Source organism: Gavialis gangeticus, unplaced genomic scaffold, assembly GCF_001723915.1.
Source record: "Gavialis gangeticus isolate Ggan-Ray unplaced genomic scaffold, GavGan_comp1, whole genome shotgun sequence".
Taxonomy (NCBI): Eukaryota; Metazoa; Chordata; order Crocodylia; family Gavialidae; genus Gavialis; species Gavialis gangeticus.
In genome coordinates this window covers 24592111-24615810 of record NW_017728998.1, presented here as the reverse complement: position 1 = coordinate 24615810, position 23700 = coordinate 24592111, and the positions used below count along the sequence as shown (strand labels likewise).

General features: G+C 39.5%; 1 protein-coding gene across 7 annotated transcripts in view; it reads left to right on the top strand.

The window, feature by feature from the left end:
- ZNF536 (zinc finger protein 536) overlaps nucleotides 1–23700 on the top strand; it is a 605226-nt gene that overhangs the window by 255995 nt on the left and 325531 nt on the right. For all 7 annotated transcript variants that reach the window (XM_019505631.1, XM_019505629.1, XM_019505627.1 and 4 more), the window contains one exon: nucleotides 17–993. In XM_019505631.1, coding sequence (XP_019361176.1) covers nucleotides 17–993 — 977 coding nt within the window. The remainder of the gene's footprint in view (nucleotides 1–16; nucleotides 994–23700) is intronic.

Genomic DNA, 23700 nt, shown 5'->3' with positions numbered 1-23700 from the left:
AAGTCCATCTGAATAAATTATCTGTAAAAAACAAATCTCCTAGTGACCCAGAAGTACCTGTATCCATCAGCAGTATGTCACAGGAGGCTCATGCGAACTTGTATTCAAGATACCTATCATGTTTGCAAAGTGGCTTTCTTCCTCCAGACAAGGCAAGTTTAAGTGAACAAAACCAGATTTATAACAAAGGAGATATGCCCATGAAAGAGAAAGAAGTCCTGGGGAAACTCCTTTCACCCATTTCTGGCATTGGCCACAGTATTGCTGAAGGGGATAAACATTCTTTATTGGGCTGTCTCAATCTGGTGCCTCCTCTGAAATCCAGCTGTATAGAAAGGTTACAGGCTGCTGCCAAGGCTGCAGAGATGGATCCAGTAAACAGCTATCAAGCCTGGCAGCTTATGGCAAGGGGAATGGCCATGGAACATGGCTTTTTGTCTAAAGAGCAGCAGATACAGCGCAGCCATGAAGACACTTTGGCAAATGCTGGAGTTATGTTTGATAAGGAGAAGCGGGAGTATGTGTTAGTAGGAGCAGATGGCTCTAAGCAGAAAATGCCTGCTGATTTGGTTCACAGCACTAAAATGGGCAATCAGAGAGACTTGCCAAACAAACTAGACCCTTTAGAAGGCAGTAGAGATTTTTTGTCACATGGGCTGAACCAGGGACTTGATTATAATATTCAAAGTCATGGAAATGTGAAAGAAAAGCCAACTGAGTGCCCTGACTGTGGAAGGGTTTTTAGAACATACCACCAAGTTGTTGTTCACTCCAGGGTCCACAAGAGAGACAGGAAAGGAGAGGAAGATATCATTCAAGGTAGCCTGGAGGAGCGACGTGGGTCTGGAAGCGATCAAGAGTCTCAGTCTGTCAGCAGGTCGACGACACCAGGGTCTTCTAATATTACTGAGGAAAGTGGAGTAGGTGGGGGTCTCTCACAGACAGGAAGTGCTCAGGAGGACAGCCCACATCCTTCCTCACCTTCCTCTTCAGGTATGCTAACTAATCCTTCACTACTGTAGACTGAGAAGTTAGAAGCTATATGTTAAATAATCTAAGTTATACACTTTTTGTGGGTAGTTCCCACGTGCAATTTCCTTATCAGTTGCAGTGACGTGGTGTTATATACTCCAGCCTGCAGTCTCCTTTAATTGTGTCTTGAGTCTTTCTTTACTTTCTCCTACAGTTTAAAACTTAATTTTCATTGCACTTATGTTTTTTTTCCTCAAGGATAGTTTTCCTGGCCTTTCACCTATTGCCTCAGCCATGATACAGGTAGCAATGCAAAATGTCTGGGCTTTGACCTATGGGGACCCCTTCACCTTTCGGACCCTCCTTTTCCAGTGCTCTGAAGTTCAGTTTTTTCCCTTTGTTCTCGCTCTCTCTCTGTCTCCTGCTCTCCCAGACCCCTTCCATTGCCTCCAAGTGGAAGGGTGAAGCAAGCTGCTTTTCTGAGTGGCAGCTGAAACAGGTGTGCTGAATAAGTGGTGTGGCTACCAGCCCCATGAGAGATGCATCCTCCTCCTTGTCCCCTATCAAATGAATCTTTTAGCTGAGCTGCTTGCTGAGATTTCCAAGATTCTGTACTGATTACAGCAAAATAGTTCTAAAATATTAACTTTTCTGACATCCTTTTAATTTATATGCTTATTTTAACATGCATACAGATGTCCATTTAATCCATGTGTATCTGAGAGTATAAGAAAAGGAGAAATTGAACTGAAACATTTTAATTGCATTGTATGTCATGTTAACTTGCTGTGTATAAAATAGCAAAGCAGATAATATTTCACTGAAGATGTCTATAAAATATTGAGCTTCCTGGTACAATTTTTAAAGTTACTAGCCTATGACTGCTGAAATAAAATCTCCAAGTAATAACAGGTAAGATTTCAGGCCTCATCTATATTTCCAAAGTCACTTACTAATGGATAGTAAATTGAAAGTTATATCTTCAGCCCTTTATAAAGAAAGCACCTCACTAATACTGTAATCATTCTGCAAGCCTAACAACAGAGGAAATCATGCCATAACAAATACTCTGTTACTAATGGCAACATTGATTTCTGCAATCAGCCATTAAGTCTAGAAAATGAAAGACAGTTTGAGGTACCTTAAGGCATTACATTGCCCACTGTTAAAGATCTGGTAGCAGGCTGTTGAGGGTAATTCTTTTTAGGTTTTTTTTTCCAGTTTCGATAAATATTTTAGTATTGGAGGCAATTCACTGTTACAGTTATTAAGTATATGCCAGTTTATTTTTGTTGTTCTTGTCATGCACCAGTATACTCTACTTCTAAGGCCAAATTAATACAAAAATAAAGTGTTAGTTTGCTGCCTATTACCAACCAGTAAAGAAATTGTTAAGACACATAAATCTGCACTCCACATTCCACAGATTCCTATAGTACTTAATGCTGTTGTTTAAATACCCATGAAACACACTGTCTACTCCTAGAGTCATAGCCTCGTTTACAATTTATTGCTGGTGAGATACATTAAAAAATTCTATGCAGAAAGAAGGGTAACAGGCACAAGCTAATTTCATACTATATATAGTTGTTTAGATTGTTTTAAGAGGATTGAAAATATGTCCAACTAGAGAAGATAATTTTTTTTCCAAATTTTACTTTTTAAAATTCTGAGCCTTAAGAAAAAGAAAACTAACTGCTATTCTTTTCATATATAAAATGTCACCTTTGTTTCAGTATAAAGACCATGGCTATAAAAGGATTTGAAGTAAGTGATCCTTAAATCATTTAGCTGAATTGTACAGGAACCTTTGCTGGGCTGTTTAGAAAAGTTTTGAGGATATATAAAACATATCCTTAAAACTCATATATGTATATGAGTTTTAAGGATATGTTTATATATATATCTATATATATAGAAGATATATATATAAAAGAGAAATGTTGGGCTTTTTGAATGAAATTGAACTAACATAGATTTAAATCAGTTGAAGTAAAGCTGTGGCACCTGAGAGGTAGAGTCTCTGAATGGCCTAGAAACTTTAACTCCAAAATGTTCTACTTCATTTCTTGAACTGTTTGTTAAGTTTTTTCCTGTGTTTAGAGCCAAGAGGCAACATTGGAATTTTATTCTCTGTGTTACTAGTTATTTAAAATTGTTATTAACCTGTAATCTACAGCTTATTAAAACCATATACTTTCACATCTGAAAAGGTTATCTTGATCCCTATAAAAACAGAAGCAAAACTTATTCAGCAACAGTTATCAGAAACTTGATTTTTATTTTAAAGAATCTTGTTACTCATTTATTTTGATTGATTCATATCTGATTATCTTCGTCAGTCTGTTGCAATAAATGCAAAAAAGTGTATGAATATAATACAGACTTTCCTATTAGGCTGGTAGATTGTTTCAAGGAGTTTGATAACTTATATATTCTCAGTCAGATAAAAGGAATATGGCATTGAATTTTACCAGAATAAAATTTAAATATTCTTTAGCCCTGTAATATTACATATGTTACTTTAATGTTTCTATTGAAAGTGTTTTTATCATTGTGTCATGTATTTTATCATTACCTATGAAAGATAAATCTTAAGATACAAGGAAATCAGATTTTTCAAATAAAGGAGAATTAAGTAGTCATTGAGACTTCTATTAAGAAATTACTGCAAAACAGTTTTACAAATTTCTCAGCCTGCATAACAATGTCTCAAAACTTAATTTGCATCACTTGATTCTTTTTTGTTGAAAACTGGGTCAGTAGGGCCTGAGAAACTATTTTTTCAGATCTTAACCAATGAATTCTTCTTTATAAATTGGTGCTCTTAACATGATAGTAGTTCTGAATTCATCATAAAAAACCTTTTTACACAGTGCTGCTTAGAACAGATCTCCAGAAGAAGGCTTACAATGAGTGGCAGAGAAGTCTTTGTTATCTGATGTAATTCTTTGCAAAGGAGGATTGGGAATGGAGTGCCTGTTTAAAAATGTCTAGCTCAGGCTGCGAAGAAGAAAGGGTCAAGTTTGCAATCAAACAGTTATTGCAGAGATGTGTGACTGTCACTGGCGGGGCTAATGTGGTATGCAGCTGTTTGTTATGTGAGTAAAAGAATGTTTGAATCAGTGAACATGTGAAAATGACTCCAGTGAACCAGAAAATGTGTTTGTTCTCTAGCTCTCCAAACTGCTGAGAACTAAGCTTAAGATCAACTGCTAAAACTAGGACCTTTGACAAATTGAGAGGTCATATTTTCTAACAGAAATGGACAAAACTAGTTGCACAGATCATTTCCCTGTCTCTTTTCTTTGTTTTATCTTGGGGTGGTTTTTTTTGTTTTGTTTATTTGACTTGATAATTTCACACAAAAAGTGAATGTCATTTCTGTCTGCATGTAATGCAAATGGAAGCTGCTGTAAAAAATATATTCCTATGGATGACTGCTGTTCCAAACGTAGAAAGTACTACATATGTTGTGATACTCTCTGGACAGTTTTTGTCTAATTGCACACACTCTACTGAAATTAATCTTGCTGAATCAGAGTAGAAACTCATCAAAGTGGACTTGTTGTCCAGTCTTATTTCTGGACCTCTTATTTTAAACAAAAGTTCTCTTTATACAGATTTTGCTTAGGAATTAGTGCATGGAATAATTAAAACTTAATGTAGTAAGAAATGATACTGTTCATTATATCCAGCAGGGTAGTACCTTCTGCATTTTCCTATAATTTTGATGTGGGGATAATTGAAGTCTTGATAGTATGAAAGGGGTAATTGAATGCACTGACCCTCCAGTTCATTAAATAAAGTAGGCCAAGTTACATGATCAATGGAAAGCACAGGGATTAAAAAAAGAAAATAAAATACTGTTAAATATAATCACTTGTTCTTGTGGGTAGCATTTTATGTTGACTTTGGCATAAATTGTTTGATCAGCTGTTTTGGAATCTTTTCGACATCTCTGTTTCATGTGGAGGAGCATTCCTTCTTAAACAATGTGTTTCAGCCCATATTTATGTCCATTGACAGAACACATAAAAAGCTTTTGTACTGGACATCAGTGCACAGACATAGGACAGACAGTGATATGATACGTTTCCCTTTCTCTCTGTCTTCCTTCCTTTCTTTTCTTTTTCTTTTTTTTTAGCTCAGTGATAGTCATCAACTGTTCAATGCAAACAAAACAGGCAAAAAATTTTAAGTCTGAGGATTAAGATCTTCATTTTTTTGCTTGTGCATTCCAATTGTTCTTAAAATATTTGGCAATGTCAATTAGTAACTGAGCAGAGTTAGCTGATGAACACAATTTTCCACTAGACTGAGCACCCTATTGTTGTCGAGCTAACAGCAGATTTCTGAGGTCATTATCATTCCCTGGTAGCTTGGCCCAGCTGCTTCATGCTGCAAAAGCCAAACTTTATACTGGAGCTTTGGGATGGCATGCAGCAACAGGGGGCTGGGAAGAGAGGAGTGGGAAGTTGGCTGAGAAGCTGAAAAAAGTCATTATCATCAGAGGAAACAGAGAGTAAAAGTTTCTAGGTGTTTCAAGGGAAATTTGCTTTCTAGCCCAGCTTCCCGTTTCCTTTTAGCCTTTCTCCCTACCTCAAGGTCCTGTTTTATCTTTCAGGCTAAATGACTAAGTACACCACAGCAAATCACGATCCCGTAATTTCTGTCACCAGTCTATGCCAAGCGAAGGACTTCAACTAACCTAGTGTCTCAAGGTTTCCTTTAGCAAACATTACATTTTACTGGTCAGAATAAAACTTTCATTTTCTGAGTGGGGAGCGGGGTGGCATGTGAATAGGGAATTCCTTTTTTTCTAGATAAAGACATTTTAAGCCAGGGAATATTAAAATATATTAAACTTACAAATTGCAAGCAGGGAGCTCTACTTTGATTGGCCAAGTGTCATTCTGACAAGATGACAAGAGGTTATTTTTTTTTTAATAAAACAATATTTTAATGTTGACGCTTCTCTTTCTTTGTTTTTTGCGTGCTGGCCTCATTTGGTATCAGGTTCAGTGAGATGCAAAGCTGCACTTTTTTAAAGCTCAGCTGTTATAACTGAGCACCATATGCAGCCTTTTCAATCCCTGATATGGAATACTGTACATGCTGCTCCATGTTTGTAAGAGATTTACAGAAGCTTGAGTTGTGTGTATTAAAGCTGTGTACATCTAGACATTTGGGAAAGTACTTACAGCAAAGCTGCTGTGGGTGCAAGCCTATACTAATAACCTGGCAAAGATTCAGCTTTTGCTCTTACATAATGCACTAAATTGCCAGCCCTGCTGAAAGGTCAGAGTTTACTTGTGGGGATCATCGCTGGGGTCCCAAAATCTGTTTTGTGTGTGCTTTTTTTTCTTCAGACTGGCTGGATTGCAGACTTGATTGCTTTCCCTTCCATACAGAAAAAACATAACTTTAACAGAAGTATTATAGAGAGGAAATGCTGCAGCATTCAGTACAATTTATCGTGTTTATTAATGAAGAGGTAAGGCCTGGATTTTGATTTCAGGTGTGCTGGTTTAGATCTGGAATAATTTTGTCCTGCTATTGCTGCTGACAAGCATTCTATTAAAACACAAAATTCTTCCTATTTAGTGTTGAATATCAATTACTTAAGGACATTGACAGTGAAAATATAAAAATAATTTAGTATCACCTCCTGATATTGCTTTATACTCTGGCTTTAGGACGTACCCTTTAAGAAGACTGTGATGTTATAATATTCATCTTGGCCCCTCAGAAGCATTTGTGTCAGAAATGTTTTATAAGTCTTAAAATGTTCCTGGGGAGTAACCCTGTTTTACAGATCAGGGAATCCCAGCATTTTGAGTCTATTAAAAATAATACCGTGTCATGCTATGGCAGTGTTAGTTGTGTTGTAGACATGATGGGTCTAGGAGTTAAGGGAGAAGCAAAGGTTTCTTAGGGTGATATCTTTTATTAGACCAGCTATATAAAGTCTAACTCTATCCCAACTATACATTTGGTCCAAGAAAAAAAATCCTTGTCTCTTTCATGTACCCCTAATATTCTTGATTCAGTTTTTATTGAAAAAAAAAAACTTCTGTCTTGGCTTTAATGTTTTTATGGAGCATCCTAGTGGGTATGGGCCAAATCCTATGGTGTTTTCTAGTCCTACAGAAGGTATAACAGCAAGTTATACAAGATGGATTAAATAGTTGCTTAGGTGGATGTGACAGTTGGTTAATAATACAAGGACATTCTGCAAGCTTCTCCTTGCTGCAGAAAAATATCTCTGACCTGTTGACAAAGGCGTGAGTAATTTTGTGCAAAGCTCAAGGTGCCAGCTAGAGAGATGCTTTACTCTTCCTTGTCATCTTTGCCAACAGTGTTACCTGTTCCTGTTCTTTGGTCTGTGCAAGAGACTGCAGCTTACTTTAGCCAGCTGTTACTAAGACTTCTATCCCATGGGAACAAGACCCTAAGTATGCTGATTTTGTTCATTCCTCAGGTTCTAGTCTGTGTGGGTTGTGTGTTAATATATTTGCACAGAACTGTAAGTCAAGATTACATGATGGCATGATGTGATATAAACATATTATAACCATGAGTTTAGCATAGTTGCACTGGAGAGAAGTTTGGCACAACTCAGAACAAGACTCAGATGCAAACTCTCCTGAACTCTCTGCCTTACTTCCCCTCACTCTCTAATTAGTATTGAAATTCAAAGCCACTTATTTATGTTGTCTAGGGATGTTTCCAGGCTAATCTCAAAATGGCAGAAGAATTCTGCTTCCCCCCTCTACAATTAGAGAACCACATGTTGTGGTGATGTGGTGGTGTTTTATACAGAGTGGGGAAATTACAAATCTAGACTCATGCTGAACCTGTCCAGGACAACTCGGTGTTTCCCCTCTAGCTCTACTAGCACCTTACTGTTACACCCTGAAGTACATTTAAAGCCCATTTGTCCTGTGAGCATGTCCATCAAGTCCTGAAAGTGTAAACAATGGTCCATAGGAATAAAATCTGCCTCTTACAGCCACTCTGCTTTCAGCAGGCTTGTCTCCTTAGGGCTGAAGCTGAGAGGGAGGCCCAATTGTCAAACCTGGCCCAGCAGTTCTTGCTGTCAGAGGAAGCCCAGCCAGCTGCCTCTCCCTCCTATGTCCCTGCTTAAGGAACTGGGTCTTCCTTCTGGTTAGTGATACATCCAGCTGAACACGCGTTGTAGGGACAGCCTGCACACCACAAGAAAGAGAAGAAGAATTCTGCCCCCGCCTGTGCCTTGCTACTTCTCTCCTCTCCTTTGGCTTTCCAACAGCAGGTCTTTTACTGCTGCAGATTAGATGTTACCTGTCTCAGCTGGAATATTTGAGTCAATGGAGTGCAACAACAAGACTGTTACTACCTCTGCATCCAATACACCATTACGTTACCATTTCACCACTGCTCAGTCAGACTTCACCAGAGAATGCCATCCTCCCTGAGTTGTTAGACTGATTGTCACTGAATTGATTAGGTTGGTTTTAAATTCTCCTGGTTTCTTTGTAGACTTGGATGCCCCTCCTTCCACAGAAAGAGATGCTGACTTCTATACCTGTGATGCATCAGGTGACCCCAAAGACTATGTAATAGCTACCTTGAGGCTTCAACCTGAAGCTTGAGGTTTGGCAACTGAGCAAATCAGTTGTAGACAATGTCATGAAACCGTTGGTTCAAGGGATTTCTGGCTAATGGGAAGCCACAACCATCAAGGATAGACTGAAATGCTAGTGTAATGTTTACTGCTTATACTCTGTTGGTAGATGGTGTGTAGTGTGAGTTGCTTAAGAATGCTGTAGTGATAACTAAAACCCCTGAGAAATCAGAATGCCTGCCCCTTTTATCCAGGTTCAGCTGGAGCATGTGCCAGGTTTCTCCTTCTACTTTATCCAACACAGACTAGCAGAGCAGTTATTTGGGGTCCGGTCCTGTCTTCCCCAGTTGGTATGGCACAAGAGTTGGAATATTCAAGGCAGAACAGTCACACACTAAGCTTTGGGCTTTATAGTTAATGCTATTAAAATCTCATAAGAGCCTATTTAGGTTTCTACCCAAAGAGATGGAGGCTGCAGTAGAAAAGAGAAACACACATCTTGAAGCACTTTGAAGCTTGCTTCTGATTTCCCTGAGATGAGTAGCAATGTGAGAAGGTGGGTATCTGGTAAAGTGGGTATATCTGTGGATAGCAGAATGTAATGTACCAAGTATCCTATGCAATAGTTACTGTTACTTATTGGGCGCATCTACGCATGCATTTAAGCACGACTAAAGTTAATGTGCATTAAATGAGTTTTTTGGCAGGTGTCTACACATTCAAGGACTTGGGACTAAAGTTAGTGCATTTGGCACTAAAGTTAGTGCCAAGTCCCTACAGCCCTTCTATGTGCCCCTTGTGGCTGGGCAGACCAGGCATTAAAGTTAGTGCCGCGTCACATCTACACGTAAGTTAATGCCCTTTAATTGCACCTAAATTTGCAGGTATCACATTTAGGTGTGATTAGCCTTATTTCACCATTTTTAATGTGCTTTAAGGGTCCGCACTTGTAGATGAATGCCCATAATCCACATTAAATTAGGCTAATGCACATTTACACGTCTCATGTAGATGCACCCATTGTGACATACCTTTGACTGTAGAGCTGGTTGTAAGAAGTATTTACACACTTATACTTCTCTAATATGGTCAGTCCCACAGTCATGTCCAATCTCCACACCTCATTTTAGTTGCCCCACCCATTGCATTTCCTAGTAATTTCTTAATTGCATGCAATATAGAGCATTGTAAGGGAGAACTGGACTATTTATGTCTCATCTAACACTGGAGTAATGGATCAGCTATGTATAAAAGACCAAGTGTACTATTTTCCCCTTAAATGATCTAACAGAACTAGTCATAGAGGACAGAAGCAAATCTTACAGACTTTTGAAGACTTGTGGAAAGAAAATCTTAAATGCTTTACTTTGGAGATTAATGGGATATTGTATATGATTTCATTAAGACCAGGAGGTCATTTAAAGACTTTTATGAACTAAAACAAAAGTAAACAACCATTTCTTCATCATTTGAAAGTAAATCTAGGAAAGCAGACAAAATTAACAAATACCACAAGAATTTTGGAAAAGCAGAAATGTTTATTTCAAATGTTCTATTCTAGAATTTTATTGGTTTACTCTAAAAATTACAATACTAATACAATGGACAACATCAAATCAGCATGCAACCACAGTTATCACATTATAGTATCAGAGTTAACACATTTATTTATGATTCTGTGGAGCAGAAATATTGTGGCATGTAGCAGAAATCTACTAAGTGTATGCCAATGTAAAATTTTTATGGTGATTTATTATAACTAATAATTATGATAGTATTATAATCATTTTTATAAGAAAGAGCAAGTAGCCAACATTTACAAGGGCAAGCAGTATTGGGAGACCAATACAAAATTACAGTACTGTGCTTTTGTTAATTCTATGAGGTCTGGTCATTGAACATGGTTCCTGCTTATGAGAAAAATGGGAAACAGGTCTGTGATATGTATTTACCAGCAACATAAAAACAATATTTATTTTTATTTCTCCCCAAAAGTGTGTAAAAGGCATGAAGTTTGGCTAGACTAAGGGCAAAAATGAACACAGCAGAGTATAATTATTAACACTTAAGGGAGGGCATCATTTGTGGTATTTCTGCCAGCTGAATTAAGCAGCAAGTGGCCAAGCATGCTGTACATTCATGCTGTGCAATTAAAGGATGGGAGAGTGGGTCCTCATCCACTGATGTTGCCTTGTTGTGGTTTCTACATCATTTCTGCCCTTGACATAGTCTGTCACTTGCACCAATGATGACTGGCATTAGGCACCTACAGCTTCTACTGGAGTGCTTCCAATTGATTAAGCATTTTCATATTATTTCTTGCAGTCCTAATTTTTATTTCCTGACATGCTTTAAAAAAGCACTGTTGACTTGAAATAAGCTTGCTGAGGCTAGTGAGGCTAGAAAACATGGCAACGTGGCGAGCTGCTGCTTCCTTTTTTTTAAATGAACAAAAATACCATGCTTGTTCATCAGCTGGGTTTTCACAGCTCTAGTCTGAATTTGAAAGGATTCCTTGGCCAAAGAAAATACCAGACGTTAAGTAGCAGAGGGCTTACTTAAATTGTAGAGTAAATTTTGGCAAGCATAGAAGGCAATGTTTCAAAACCTTGTGTTTTCATTGTTGCTGACTGTTCAAGGAAAGGTCCATAGGAGAGAAACCAAACAGAAAATGAAGATTACCACAGTAGGAGCAAATATACAGAACTTCAATTTTAAAAAGATGTGGCAGACTCTTATAAAACGCGGCAATTTGCAGCTCTGGGCTCTGTTCAGCACTCTGCAAAGCATCTACTGTTGAGTTTTATAGGAACCACACAACATTTCTCAGATAAACTTTCAGAAGCCCCATAACTTCTTGCAAAATGCTACATGAAACAACTTACAGCTGGTGGATTTGTGCAAACCTGGATCAAGTTATTTTCACAACTGTACTGAAATTATACCAGCCTAACTGAGAACAAAATTTGGCCCAAAGTCTTCAGGGCATAATATCTCTTACAGTTTTGTCCTAAAATACCTGCAGAAGTTAAGTATAAAAAAATTATGGGGAAGAAATGTAGAATAGGTGAACTCTGTATCTGAGAAATTCTGAGAATATTGTTATACTGTAGAATGATGAGTGAACAGCTCAGCATGAAACAGGAATGAAGTAGGTGTTTCATTGGGTACATAGCATTTTCAGCTATTTACCTAGTAGTCAGATTTTATCCATTTTCTTTCAGAAGGGGAGGGATGGTAAGAAAATCACCCACAGAAGTTGCACAGAGAAGAAAGTATTTCTCAAATCCTGCTTCCTGGTCAGCATTATCTTCTGAGCTGTAAATCAGAAGGACAGATGTATAATCTGTGAAGCATTCCAGATTAGTGATTGGAGATTTCTTTGATGTTGCGCCTCATGGCTTCATTGGTTGAACTAAGTACGTATTTAACACTGGCTGAACTAAGCAGGGTTCCTCAGACTGTAACAATGCCACAAGCAGTACTGAAGTTCCTCTTAGAAACTTGCTAGCTGGTGCTTGCCAGAAGAGAATTGCCATGCTCTGAGGTGGTGAAAAGACCCAATTTACCCATATGGTCAATTGCATTCTAAAATGGAATATGTGCACTAACATTTTTTTGCTGATGTAAATATGGCAATTGCTATTTTACTAAGTTGCTGCACAGTGGGATGTTCCAAGAGTACATTATGTTGTATGAGATGTTCTTGGCCTACACATGGGAGCTGGAAAAAGGGGGAGGAGATGGAGGATGAAGGGGGTAACATGCGCGCCAGTCCTTTGTTTATCAGATCAGCCTTCCAACTACTCATGGCTGCATGGGTGGAAGTAAGTCTTTCAGATCTTCCCTTGAGATATGTCTTGTGCAGTATTGACAACATGTTTTCTTCTGTTGCAATATTCTGCAAACTGTAGAGACAGAGAACAGATTAGATGTTGTTACATTTAGTCAAGCTGTACCTCCTTGCTTGTGTATTTTGCGCTTCTGCCTGGAGTAGCTGCAGAATTAGACTTATTGGTGTACTGATTCTATACCACAGACTTCTTGAATGACTATTTAACACTGATGAAAAATATTAACTAACTTGGCAATGAGTCTAATAAATGTAAACAGCTTCTGTTGAAAAGTGATGCATGACATCTTGTTCTATCATCTTTTTGTTGCATATGCTATGCTTGTGTCATTTTCTGATATACTAAACCTAGTCCTCAGGGACCTGGGGCTGGATTCTCATTTACACTACGGAGGCTTTGCACTCTTCTGATAGTGTAAAGGGCTTTAATCTGGTTATAATTGTAACATAAGCATACTTTAAGCCTCCCTTACCCTCCTAGAGTACTGTAAACAGTCCACAGGTTAAGTGGTAGGGCACCCTCCTACAATATGGAGCTGGCTATGAGAGTTATTGATTGATTGGCCTCTTCCCTTTTCTTTCTCTTCCATAAACCCTGGTTTTTGAGATGCTTTGCAGCATCTGTTGATGAACTCTGACTGCAGCTTTTTTTTGCTTAGTGTAAATCATCATTCGAGGATTCCCACCCATTTACTCACGTAGGTGGGGCTGGAATTAAACAGTAACTCTTTGTATGTTCTTTATTTTATGCACTTTTTTAAACAAAAGTCCTGTAGTTGCTATTTGCCCTTTCTCATTGCCTTCAGTTGCTATTTACCTCTAAACAATCTTTCATTACCAAGTTGTTTAGCTGAGAAGAAAGTGAGTCTGTCTCTGTGCTGCTGAATGGCATCACTCTTTTTTTCAAGAAGTCATTAGACACTGACATCACATTGTTCTTCATTAGATGATCTGTTGTCTGAAAGTATCTCAGTGACACTGAACTTGAAAGCGACAAGAGTACAAGTGCTAGGATGCCTGGAGCGCACAGACTGGCAATACCTTTCTCAAGCAAATATCCACGATCATTTAAAAAAAGCATTAACAACCATGGGCACCCCCAACTGAGGTAATTTTCACCTCTGCAATGTTTGCCTGTTTCCCAGTCCAGCTTAGACTTCAGCCATCACTGTTACCATGCTGGAAGCCATGCCCTACCTAGCAACGATAGCCATATGCAATAATTTAAACTTTCACAAAAATAGCTTTGCTGCTGGCAGAGTAGCACACATAGTATTAGGTACTTTTCAGACACAAAAGAAGACATGATTTCTATCCTGAAAAATTAACAGTGGTGGAGAAAAAGGAGGAGGGGGAGCTTTCTTTATAGAGAAAACAGCTATTGCTAGCAGTCATTGTTTTTTCGTGATCTTTATGATGACTGACTGGTCTATAACTAATAATTTACTCAATACAATTAAGGGGGTTTTTTATTTTTGAGTTATCCATGAACAGCTCACAATATACTCACCACAAAGTTTCTGTGAATAATTTTAGTTCTGGTATTAGCTACGTTACAGAAAAAACATTATGAGCATTTAAAATTCAAATTGCTTTGATTACACACACAGGCCACATGGTATATCTGTTCTATGATAGGGTAGGCATAATTATTGCAATTGGTTTAAATAGTTGCGATTTTAAAATCAGACTCAGTTTTCCTAGCATATTCTTCAGTGCTCTTTTCAAATATGTGATTCCAGCAAATATGTCTACCAGAATGCTCAATAAAGTGTGTGGGGGGGGAGGGGGGAAGGGAAGGAGGTGCCAAGACAGTCAAAGGAAGTCCAAGCAAATATAGCCTTCTTTGCAACAAAGGCATACTGTTGGCTCATATTCAGCTTATTGTCCATTGTAACCCCGAAGTCCTTTTCTGCAGAGCTGCTGCCTAGTCAATCACCCCCCAGCCTGCAGTGGTGCATGGGATCATTCCATCCTAAGTGCAGGACTTTGCACTGGTCCTTATTGAACTTTATGGCTAGGGACAGAAATGACACATAAACAAGTATAAATGATTGGCAACTGGTTCAAATCTGTAACACAACAGAAGTTCAGTGAACATAAACTGCTTTCAAAATGGCAAACCCAGTTTAAGATAAACCTGGATGGATGTATTATCAGACTTAACTGATTTAGATCAAACCAGTTTATGGAACTTCTATCCCAGATCCCCTCCAGATTCAAGTTAACTCACAGTCCCCCAGCATCCCAGGAGGCTCCTTCCCCCCTCATAGGGTGGGCAGACTAGCCTTGGCCTAAGCTGTCTGCTCTAGTTCATCAGGGAGGCATGCTCTAGTGCCCCCTGGCATTTGGCCTGGGCCACTGCAGGTGTGTGGCTGTATTTCTGGAATTGAAAGCAAATGTCTGTTCATATGATTATCGGTTCAGCCTCTGCAGTTTAGACTAACCTGTGAAGACTGAATCAATTTAGCCTTGGGATTTTTGACTGTCTGTACTTAGCCTATGAAATTTCTTTTGGTCCACTCCTCTGATTTGTCTAGGTCACTCTGAATCCCAGCCCTACCCTCCAGCATATCTACTACTCACCCCAGCTTGGTGTCAAACTTATCAGCATGTTTCCATTCATCACACAGATTTCCTATAGCAATTGCAGCAACTGGTTGCATAAAAAAGTACATTAGGTAAGTATGTAGTGAATGTTTAATAATTTTTATCACCCTTCTAAATAAGAACTCAGAAACACAGGATCACACATTTCTCTATATACCATCAGTCAGTGCTCTGGAAACTGTTATAGCCTGCATCAGAGGCCACAATTTGGGAGTCATGAGTCTAGAGTAAGCAAGAAAGTATCAAAAGCGTTAGTGCCATATTTTTGCAGACCCACCCCCGTACAACTGTAATACGCACAGGTGAAATGGATAAAGTTATCAAGTCCGTAATAGAAAGGTTTGCCTTTATACTTACTATTGTTGCCTTTGTGCAATAATATCTTTTCCCTGAAGGCCTTTGAAAAATTCGATCACAAAATAGAAAAAGAGTATGTTTGTTCTGGGTAAAATTTGGAAGCATTGTTCTGATGACACCTGTAAAACATAATTATAACTCCCATAGCTGTGTTCTCTCATATTTAGAGAAGAAAATTCTTTGCCTCTAATCTCAGGTGCATACCTGTAGAAGGTTTAGATTCCTTTAAGCACTATCAAAGTAATGATAACAGTGTGCAGCTGCTAACTGTCTTTTCCTTGTTGTTACTCACCCAGCTGTTTAGAAAGGAAGAAAAAGGGAGAGAATATCTCTAATCAGCCATATGGCACAAAGTTTTATTTGCCATAGTAAGTTAAAATGTACATTATTGGTCAGCATCTTGAATGCAAATTTTGACATAGCTTTTCAGGAATACCTGCTAGAAAAAGAAACTGAGAATCAAATATATTTAATTCATGTTACTTCATATTAAGTAAAGAAATACACTGTGTTATCTCAGCGATGCGTCTGCCAGTGGATATTTTTGTACCCCTAACTGAAACAGAAAGATCATATAAACATCAGATGAAATCCAAGAAAGGAGAACTTAAAATACCGTCCTTGTTGTAAAACAAGCCTCCTTCTTCTCAGAATGTAATGTCTGGGAAGCAACTGCTCAGTTGAAGATGACTCTTACACATATGTTAGGAAAAACTGAAATATATTATGCAGTATCATTCATGTAGTTATAAATGGTGTATATAAAATAGTGATACATATGGTGGGGACCCATATTGATAATCCTGTAATAGTAAGGATTGCAACTCAGTCAAGTTTTATCTTCACTGTTTTTACCAAGTAAGCAAAGTACTGCATAGCAATCAAGCTTGATTTACAGCTCAGTTTGATTTGGCTTTATGATACAAAGTATAACACAAGTTGCACAGCACAGTGTCTACTACTCTGTGGCTAAGTTGCACAGCACAGTGTCTACTACAATGTGTGCCTTACTGCAGATACTAAATAGCTGTGGATTAAAGCATCACTGTCTACGTATGCAACAGGGACAGTATTTTCTTATGGTGGAGTAATTAACTGCTATTCAACACACATGTTGACACTAACCACGGGTATAAATTGCATCTGGTCAGCCTAACCAGTAGGAAGCCACCTAGCCACATGGCTCTGCACTTTCAGCACTCTTGTGCCCCAGCCAGCCCCTCCATTTCCCAGTGCCTCCACCCAGGGCTTGGGGCAGAGCAGGGCAGGAGTGGCCCTAATGTAAACTTCTCCATCCCGGCTCAAATTGCTGCTGCCCTGGGCACACATGTAGACACCGTGCCCGGGTGTAGTGTGCTCCAGCTCAAACTGCTCCAGAGTTTATTGCTTTGAATTGCATATGTAGACACATCCAGTGTCAGGGCATTGGTCCCTCAAATCTAGTGTCTACCTCTAGTAGTAGCTATCACTTGCTGTTTTAGAGAGACAGCATCAGTACATCATACATACAATGGGTGCTGAGTTGGGTTAATAAATGGTTTAATTTTGTCCTGATGGTAAGTTCAACAAGAAGGTTTGGAGTTGAAGTTTTAGGAAATAGATTATTTCTAAAACTTTTAAGAACTTAGGGGAGCAATAAAGATGAAAACTGAGCAAAGAATGTGTGAGTGAGTTTCCTTTTTACAAATTCCAGTGCATGATGAGCCAGCAAGGGTCTGAATTTTAAAATGTTAAGCTACCCAAATGTGGGCCTAATTTCTAGGCCTACCTCATTGTTTTCAGATGTGCCATATGGTTAGCTATTTGTAACTTTAGATATCCAGGTTAGGAAAGTCATGAAGGTAACTGTATTGGAAATGAGGGTCATTAACTTTCATAAACCTGTGTCTTTCAAAGTCACCCTCCAAAGTGCTAAGTTGCACATGATTCAGATTTCTATTCTACTGATACTGTTGAATCCAATACTACAAGAAAAGTTTTTTTCTCCTTAAACAGTTCACAGTGAAGTTTTCAGAGGACTACAGTTCCAGCCGATACAAAAGCATGATTCATTTTAGTTTGCTAGTAATCCATTAAAGACTACAGTCTAGTGAGAGTAACAATACCAAACTGCTGGGTAGTATTTTTAATAAGATAATTTCAATATGCAAAGGAGAGAGAACATTATCCCTATTTTCCTCTTTGATGATTCCTGACTTTATGTTTTGTTTGTTTATACTGAGCACTGAAAATCCAGATATTTAAATATATTGCAGCAGTGGTTGTCAACCGGGGGTACGCACACCCCTAGGGGTACTTAAAAAGATTGTAAGGGGAATTGGGGGGGCTCCCACCACTGTGTGCACCTTGGCAGAGGCCTGGGAGGCACATGCCTCCCCCACTTGCCCAGCGGTGGGACGCATGTAGCATCACGCTGCTCAAAGCCCTGCACACAACGGCAGCAGCCTCTGCCCCACGCACATGCCCCCTGGGCCTCCACCAGGGTGTGCACCCAGGCTACGATTGTTCCACAACCTGACCCAGCTGGGGCCCCATTCACCACAGCCCCTGCTGCTGTCTGTATCTCACTCCCTTACCACAAGGGCCTTGATCTGCACCCCCCAGCCCTCACAGACTTGCCTGCTGAGTGGGGGGGTGCAGTGGGCAATTTCTGGCACAACAAGGGGAATAGACATCAGTTTGCTTCACCTTTGTGCCCCTATAAGAACTTTTATAGTGGCACAAAGGTTAAGAAAGGTGATAACTTTCTGCCCTTAGAGATACTGTTCTAGGATAAGAATATTTTTGGTCAGTAAGATAACTCTTCATTTTTTTCACAAACAGCAATCACCATGGTTGAGTTTTGTGGTTAGAAACTGAAAACACCTTTCCATGAATACTTCTGGGTAGCCCAGTCAAGGTAGGGTAATTAGCATATTTATATTTTAAGCTGCGCCCTTTCTCTGTGTGCCTAATGTCCTGTATGCAATAAGTTACCAAGAGTTGTTAAATCAAATAAAAAGTATGTTTCCCAGGCAGAGGCATATAAGTGGCTCTCTGCTGTCTTACAGACGCATAATTTTATACCATGAAGTGTTATCTCTTAAAAAATAAACCTTGACCCATATTGTCAACAGCCATCTCATTTATTTCCTTACAGAGAGGCACTGTAATTCAAACTATAACAAGTGGATTCAAAACTGTGTGAGTAAATATTCCTATGTGAAACATACTTCTTTCTTCATCTGCTGTTCTGTACTTTCATTCTTTCTACTGCTTCCTTTTCTGTTACTTAAAAGGCTTTGACAAATATAATAGACCATCTAATGACTCCTCTGTAAGTAGCTTGCAGCATATTATATAGTGATACTCACTGTGCAGTTAAGATGACTCCTGCGATTACCACTTTCAGGTGCTTATACCTTATCTTAGTTCCAACTGTAATTAAGATCTGAAACTTTCATTTCATGACTCAGCCATATATGTTCTTTAAAAAAAAATAAAGCAAATCTAGAAGGGATTTAGGTAATTCAGTGAAAATTCACAGTGTTCTTAATATTTTTCCCCTTTACTTCTCTGCTTCCTTCATTGGGAATTAGTTTGCTATAGAAGTTGGGATACAAAATTTAAACAAAACAATTAATTGAAGGAGAGAATTAACAGAGCTGGAAAATCCTTAGTTGCACTTGTATGGGAGGCACAAAATCACTATTTTCAGCAGGTTTGTTGTAGATTCATTTTGTTTTCCCTATATTAAGTAGCTGCATGTGGTCTGGAAAAAGGCCCCACAGCTTTTTAACATAATCCAAAATGTATTGGAGGTTTTTTAGAGTTGCTTTCCAGATATTAGGGGCTTTTGCTTGCCATTGTGTCAGAAACTGACTGTCTTTTGCCCTAAGACAACACTCTGTCTCTTTGGCCCCTTAACTAGGTAAGCAAGGGAATAAAAAACCAGAAAATATCCACAAAATATTTTCCCCCATTCCTTATCTTCTTAGGAATTGCAGCCGTAGGGTACGAGTGTTCCATTGCAAATGACTGCCATGCATATGATGAGAGTACCTTAAATAAAATGATATTATTATGGGATCTAATAACGCAATGGTGGGAATGCTCAAAATGCAGTGATGTGAGTGAATGAAGCTGAAATTCAATTATGAACAGTGATGTAAGTATAGCTCATATAAAGTAATACTGGTAAAGATTTTAAAAGATATGACCCTGTATTTCTTATGAAAAATATTTAGCTTCCCTAAGAAACAGGCTGCATCATTAAAAAAAAAAAGTCTCAGCTGTTGCAGCCCAGCCCAACATCTTTGCTTTATTGAAGGATGTCAATAGGTGCTAGTGTCAAGGGACTCTGACAGCTTTGAGCTTGATATCCTGTCTGAAATGATGAGAAATTGTCTCGTTGCTGGGCCATATCACTTGTAAATTGAGATTGCTGGTGGACTGCCTTTGGAGAGTTTATTTGTGGTCTGGAAGACAGTAGCTCTGAACTCCTACTCAGCTATACAAAAAAAGAGAACAGAAGGCCAAATGACCATACAATATAGTTATTGCCCATGTTATCCACATTTGAACACTAACTTGTGGCTCTGGGTTCCGAGGGGTAGAATTTTGATGGACTGATTCTGCCCTCATGTACCCCAGTGTAAATAAGTAACTTCATTAAAATCAGTTATAAAGACAGGTATAAAAAGCATTTAAATATGAATCAGACTCAGAATCTTCTGTTTTCAAGACAGCCACTCTGCACAGTAAGCTCTATTATGACAGTACCCATTCTATACAACTTCCTTGTAGAGTGTTCCTTAGGAATAGGGGTAGAATATACATATAATCCTAAACCACGATCTTCCAGCTGTCAAATTATATGGTAGATCAGAATTGATGATGCCTCTCCATCAATCAGTGAGAAACGCCCTCCTAATTCACTATGCACATTTTCCTTCTGGATATAGACACTTTTTTTCTTGGATGTTAATATTCAACTCTGTGGGGTTTTTTCAATTATATTTTCAGACTCTCCGAATAGCAGCTAAGTCATTGTCAGGATTGAAATTAAGATGTGAATAAGAAAGTGTTACTTTGTTTAAGCCATGTGCATAAAAAGCAGCTCAAGATACCTTTTCAAGCAGGGCTGTATTTATTGCTTAGTGGTTGAGGTCATTCTGTAACTAAACACACACCCTTTTTTAACCTAATGACAGCTCAAGTTATGCTCTATATTACTTTTTTTCAGAGTTAAAAGCAGAGCTATGCAAAATGAAGTGCTTAAAATCAGATTTTGTTTTGGCATGGATTTCTGTAAACAATGATTTGCTAAACATCTGTTATCCTTGTTGGGTGAGGGGATGAAACAACTATAGACAGGTAAAACAACTATACTTGTTTTAAATTATACCTGTTTACCACAGATCATACAGAACCAGTGTAATTGTTTCATTTGTTTATTCTTATACCGATATCAGTGGAGCTAAACCACTGTAACTTTATACCTGTTTAATTCAAGTTTAAAATTACAGTGGTTTAGTCTGCTGACACTGGAGAAGGAACTGATGAACAAACCAGTTACATCAGTTCAGGTGATGCTTGCTCCTGAGTGGCAAGTTCCCTTCTCCTCCCTTTAATAGTATATTGTTACTTGTGTCCACAGCCTAGGTCACAAGTCAGTTTGGCATTGCTCCTCTTCCCCTGCCTGGTTCAGCTAACCTTGTCTGATCAAAATATTTCCCCACTTCAGCAGACTCTACTTTCCTTTGTTTTTTTTGGTAGGAGACAGGGTGCTTTCCCCTGAATTGTTCATTCCATCTGGAAAAGTAAGAAAGAAAAATTTCTCTTCATTGTACTTTTCTGAGGTGATCTGCAACCCTGAGAACATCATTATCTTCTTTGATCCCCATGTCATTGAGAACCGTATTATCATTATTTTATTTCTGTTTTTGGCCTACATAATAATGATGTCACACTGTTGAAAATGGAAATTTGATTCACTGAGATCAGATTTCTTTGGTTTCATCAAAACTGAAGCATAATCACTTTTCAGGTACTGGCAAACCAGTGTAAGTAATCCATTGTGTCAGTTGCCACCAAAGGCCCCTTGGAGTTATTCCAATCAAGACATGCATGAAAACTTGAGAGACTCTTTCCAAAATCCCCCATTCAAAAAGAGGAACGCATTGCTGTCCTAGTACTATGTCAGTTTTTAAATACATTTCCAAGTTATTTATGGGAATTTTCACTGGGAATTCATCTTACCGTAGAGAATCTTAAATACTTTCCTAGTGGGAGAATATTTAAGAAACTGTGAGGAGCAATAGGTTGTGGTCCTAGTGCTACTGCTTTGACTTGAGGGGCTGAGGTTCCCTAGGACCAGCATTACTAGTGCAGTCAGGAGGTAGCAAGTTATCTGCATGCACTCTGGGAGAAGACTTCCAGGTTTATTGTCCTGGTAGAAACATTTACCTGGAGCCATGTGGAGAGACCTTCTAATGCTGAAACCCTGACAAAGAGAGCTTGCACTGCTAACACTGTGCAGATGGGGGAGGGGGAGCACTGTACACACATCTCAGTATGCTCTGAAGGCTCCTTTGGTCCTCCTGGTGACAGATTGCACCTCCTGATTGGCTGACTCAGAAAGCCCATGGTCAGCATGGTAGAGACTCTCTTGGGCATGTTGTTCCCAAATTATTTTTCTCTTGGAGTGGCCATTTTTACTTTGGGGAAAAAAAAGCCTGAATATCTGTACACTCATGGTTTCTCCTAGGACAGCAGAGACTCTTTCAGGAGAAACTGAATGTTTGTATGAGGTTCTTGTTTGGTTTGTATTGTTTTTTTGGGTTCCATTGGCTCAGCTTGCTGCAGTTGTCTCCTGGCTTCTTGAGCAAAACAGTCAACCATGGGGTTCTTATCGCTCTCAGTTGTGGGATTTGGAGATAGTATAATTTATTCCTCTATTATGTGTGTTCAACTGGGCGAAAATGTCATGAAAACTTCAAGGCTCCCACCTGTGACATGACTGCTGATTGTGATCACTGCGTCCCATCATACAAAACCATGATTTTTATGAAGGGGCAGCAGCTTTTGGGCCCTCAAATCAAATTAATTTTTTTTCCACTATGTATTTGTTCATTCTTCTGCAAGTCCACAAGGACTCTGACGTCAGGTTCTAACAACACAGTTGTTCAGTTTTCAGTTTTTTCTTGAGAAAAATGTCAGTTGTTGACATTGGTCTCATTGGTACCATTTCATGATTTAACACTAAGTATGGATCACAGTCTGACCTTGCAGCCCTTTTCAGTTAGCACTTTATTATAATTAGTTCCACCACTGTTTTCCACCCACCTATTGAACTGCAGATAATGGTGAATAGTAGGCCTGTGCGAAGTGGCTAGTATTCGCTTTGGGTTCAGATTCAGCTGATTTGGGGGAGAGTGATTTGATTTGATGATTTGAATCACTGTCCCACATCAACTCGGCTGAATCTGATTCAGAGATTCGGTTGCCACCAATTCAGCTGAATCTCCAAATCAAACAGGCCCCATCCCCCACCTGCTCTCCCAGCCCTATCAGTTGCTACCTTGCCTGGCCCCAGCATCCCGGCACTTAAAAAAAGAAAAGAAGAAAAAGCCCTGCACTCATCAGCTGCTGCCAGGTTGGGGGGGCAGCAATCCCCACTGCCCCCCACTACCCCATGCTGCATGGGGGGCTCTGCCATGAGCCCCCATCTCCCACCTGCTCTCCCAGCCCCAGCATCCCGGGGCTTAAAAAAAAAGCCCCACACTCACTGACTCCTGCCAAGTGGGGGGGGGTGATCCCTGTTGCCCCCCACTGCCCAGCACTGCATGGGGGGCCTCTGCCATGAGTCCCCAGAAGCCCTGACAGCTGCTGTAGCAGCTGGTGAGTGCAGGGCTTTTTAATTTTTTTTAAAGAACTAGGAGCTGGGGCTGGGTGGGGCAGCTATTGATGGGGCTGGGAGAGTGGGTGGGGGATCAGGGCTTGTGGCACAGCCCCCTATACAGTGTGGGACAGTGTGGGGCAGCATGGTTTTCCCCCACTCCTGGCAGAAGCTGGTGAGTGCAGGGCTTTTTTTTTTTGTTTTTTTTTTTTTTTTTTTTTTTTTAAGCACCAGGATGCTGGGGCTAGGTGGGGCAGCCATTGACGTGGCTGGGAGAGTGGGTAGGGGTCAGGGGGTGCTCAGAGGGGCTGTGGGAGCAGGCAGTGGATGGGCCTGGTGGGGTTCTCCCCATGGTCCCCTCCTGCCTCCTCTACCCCTCCACCCCCTGGGTCCAGCTCTGTGCGGTGGTGAGTGGGGACT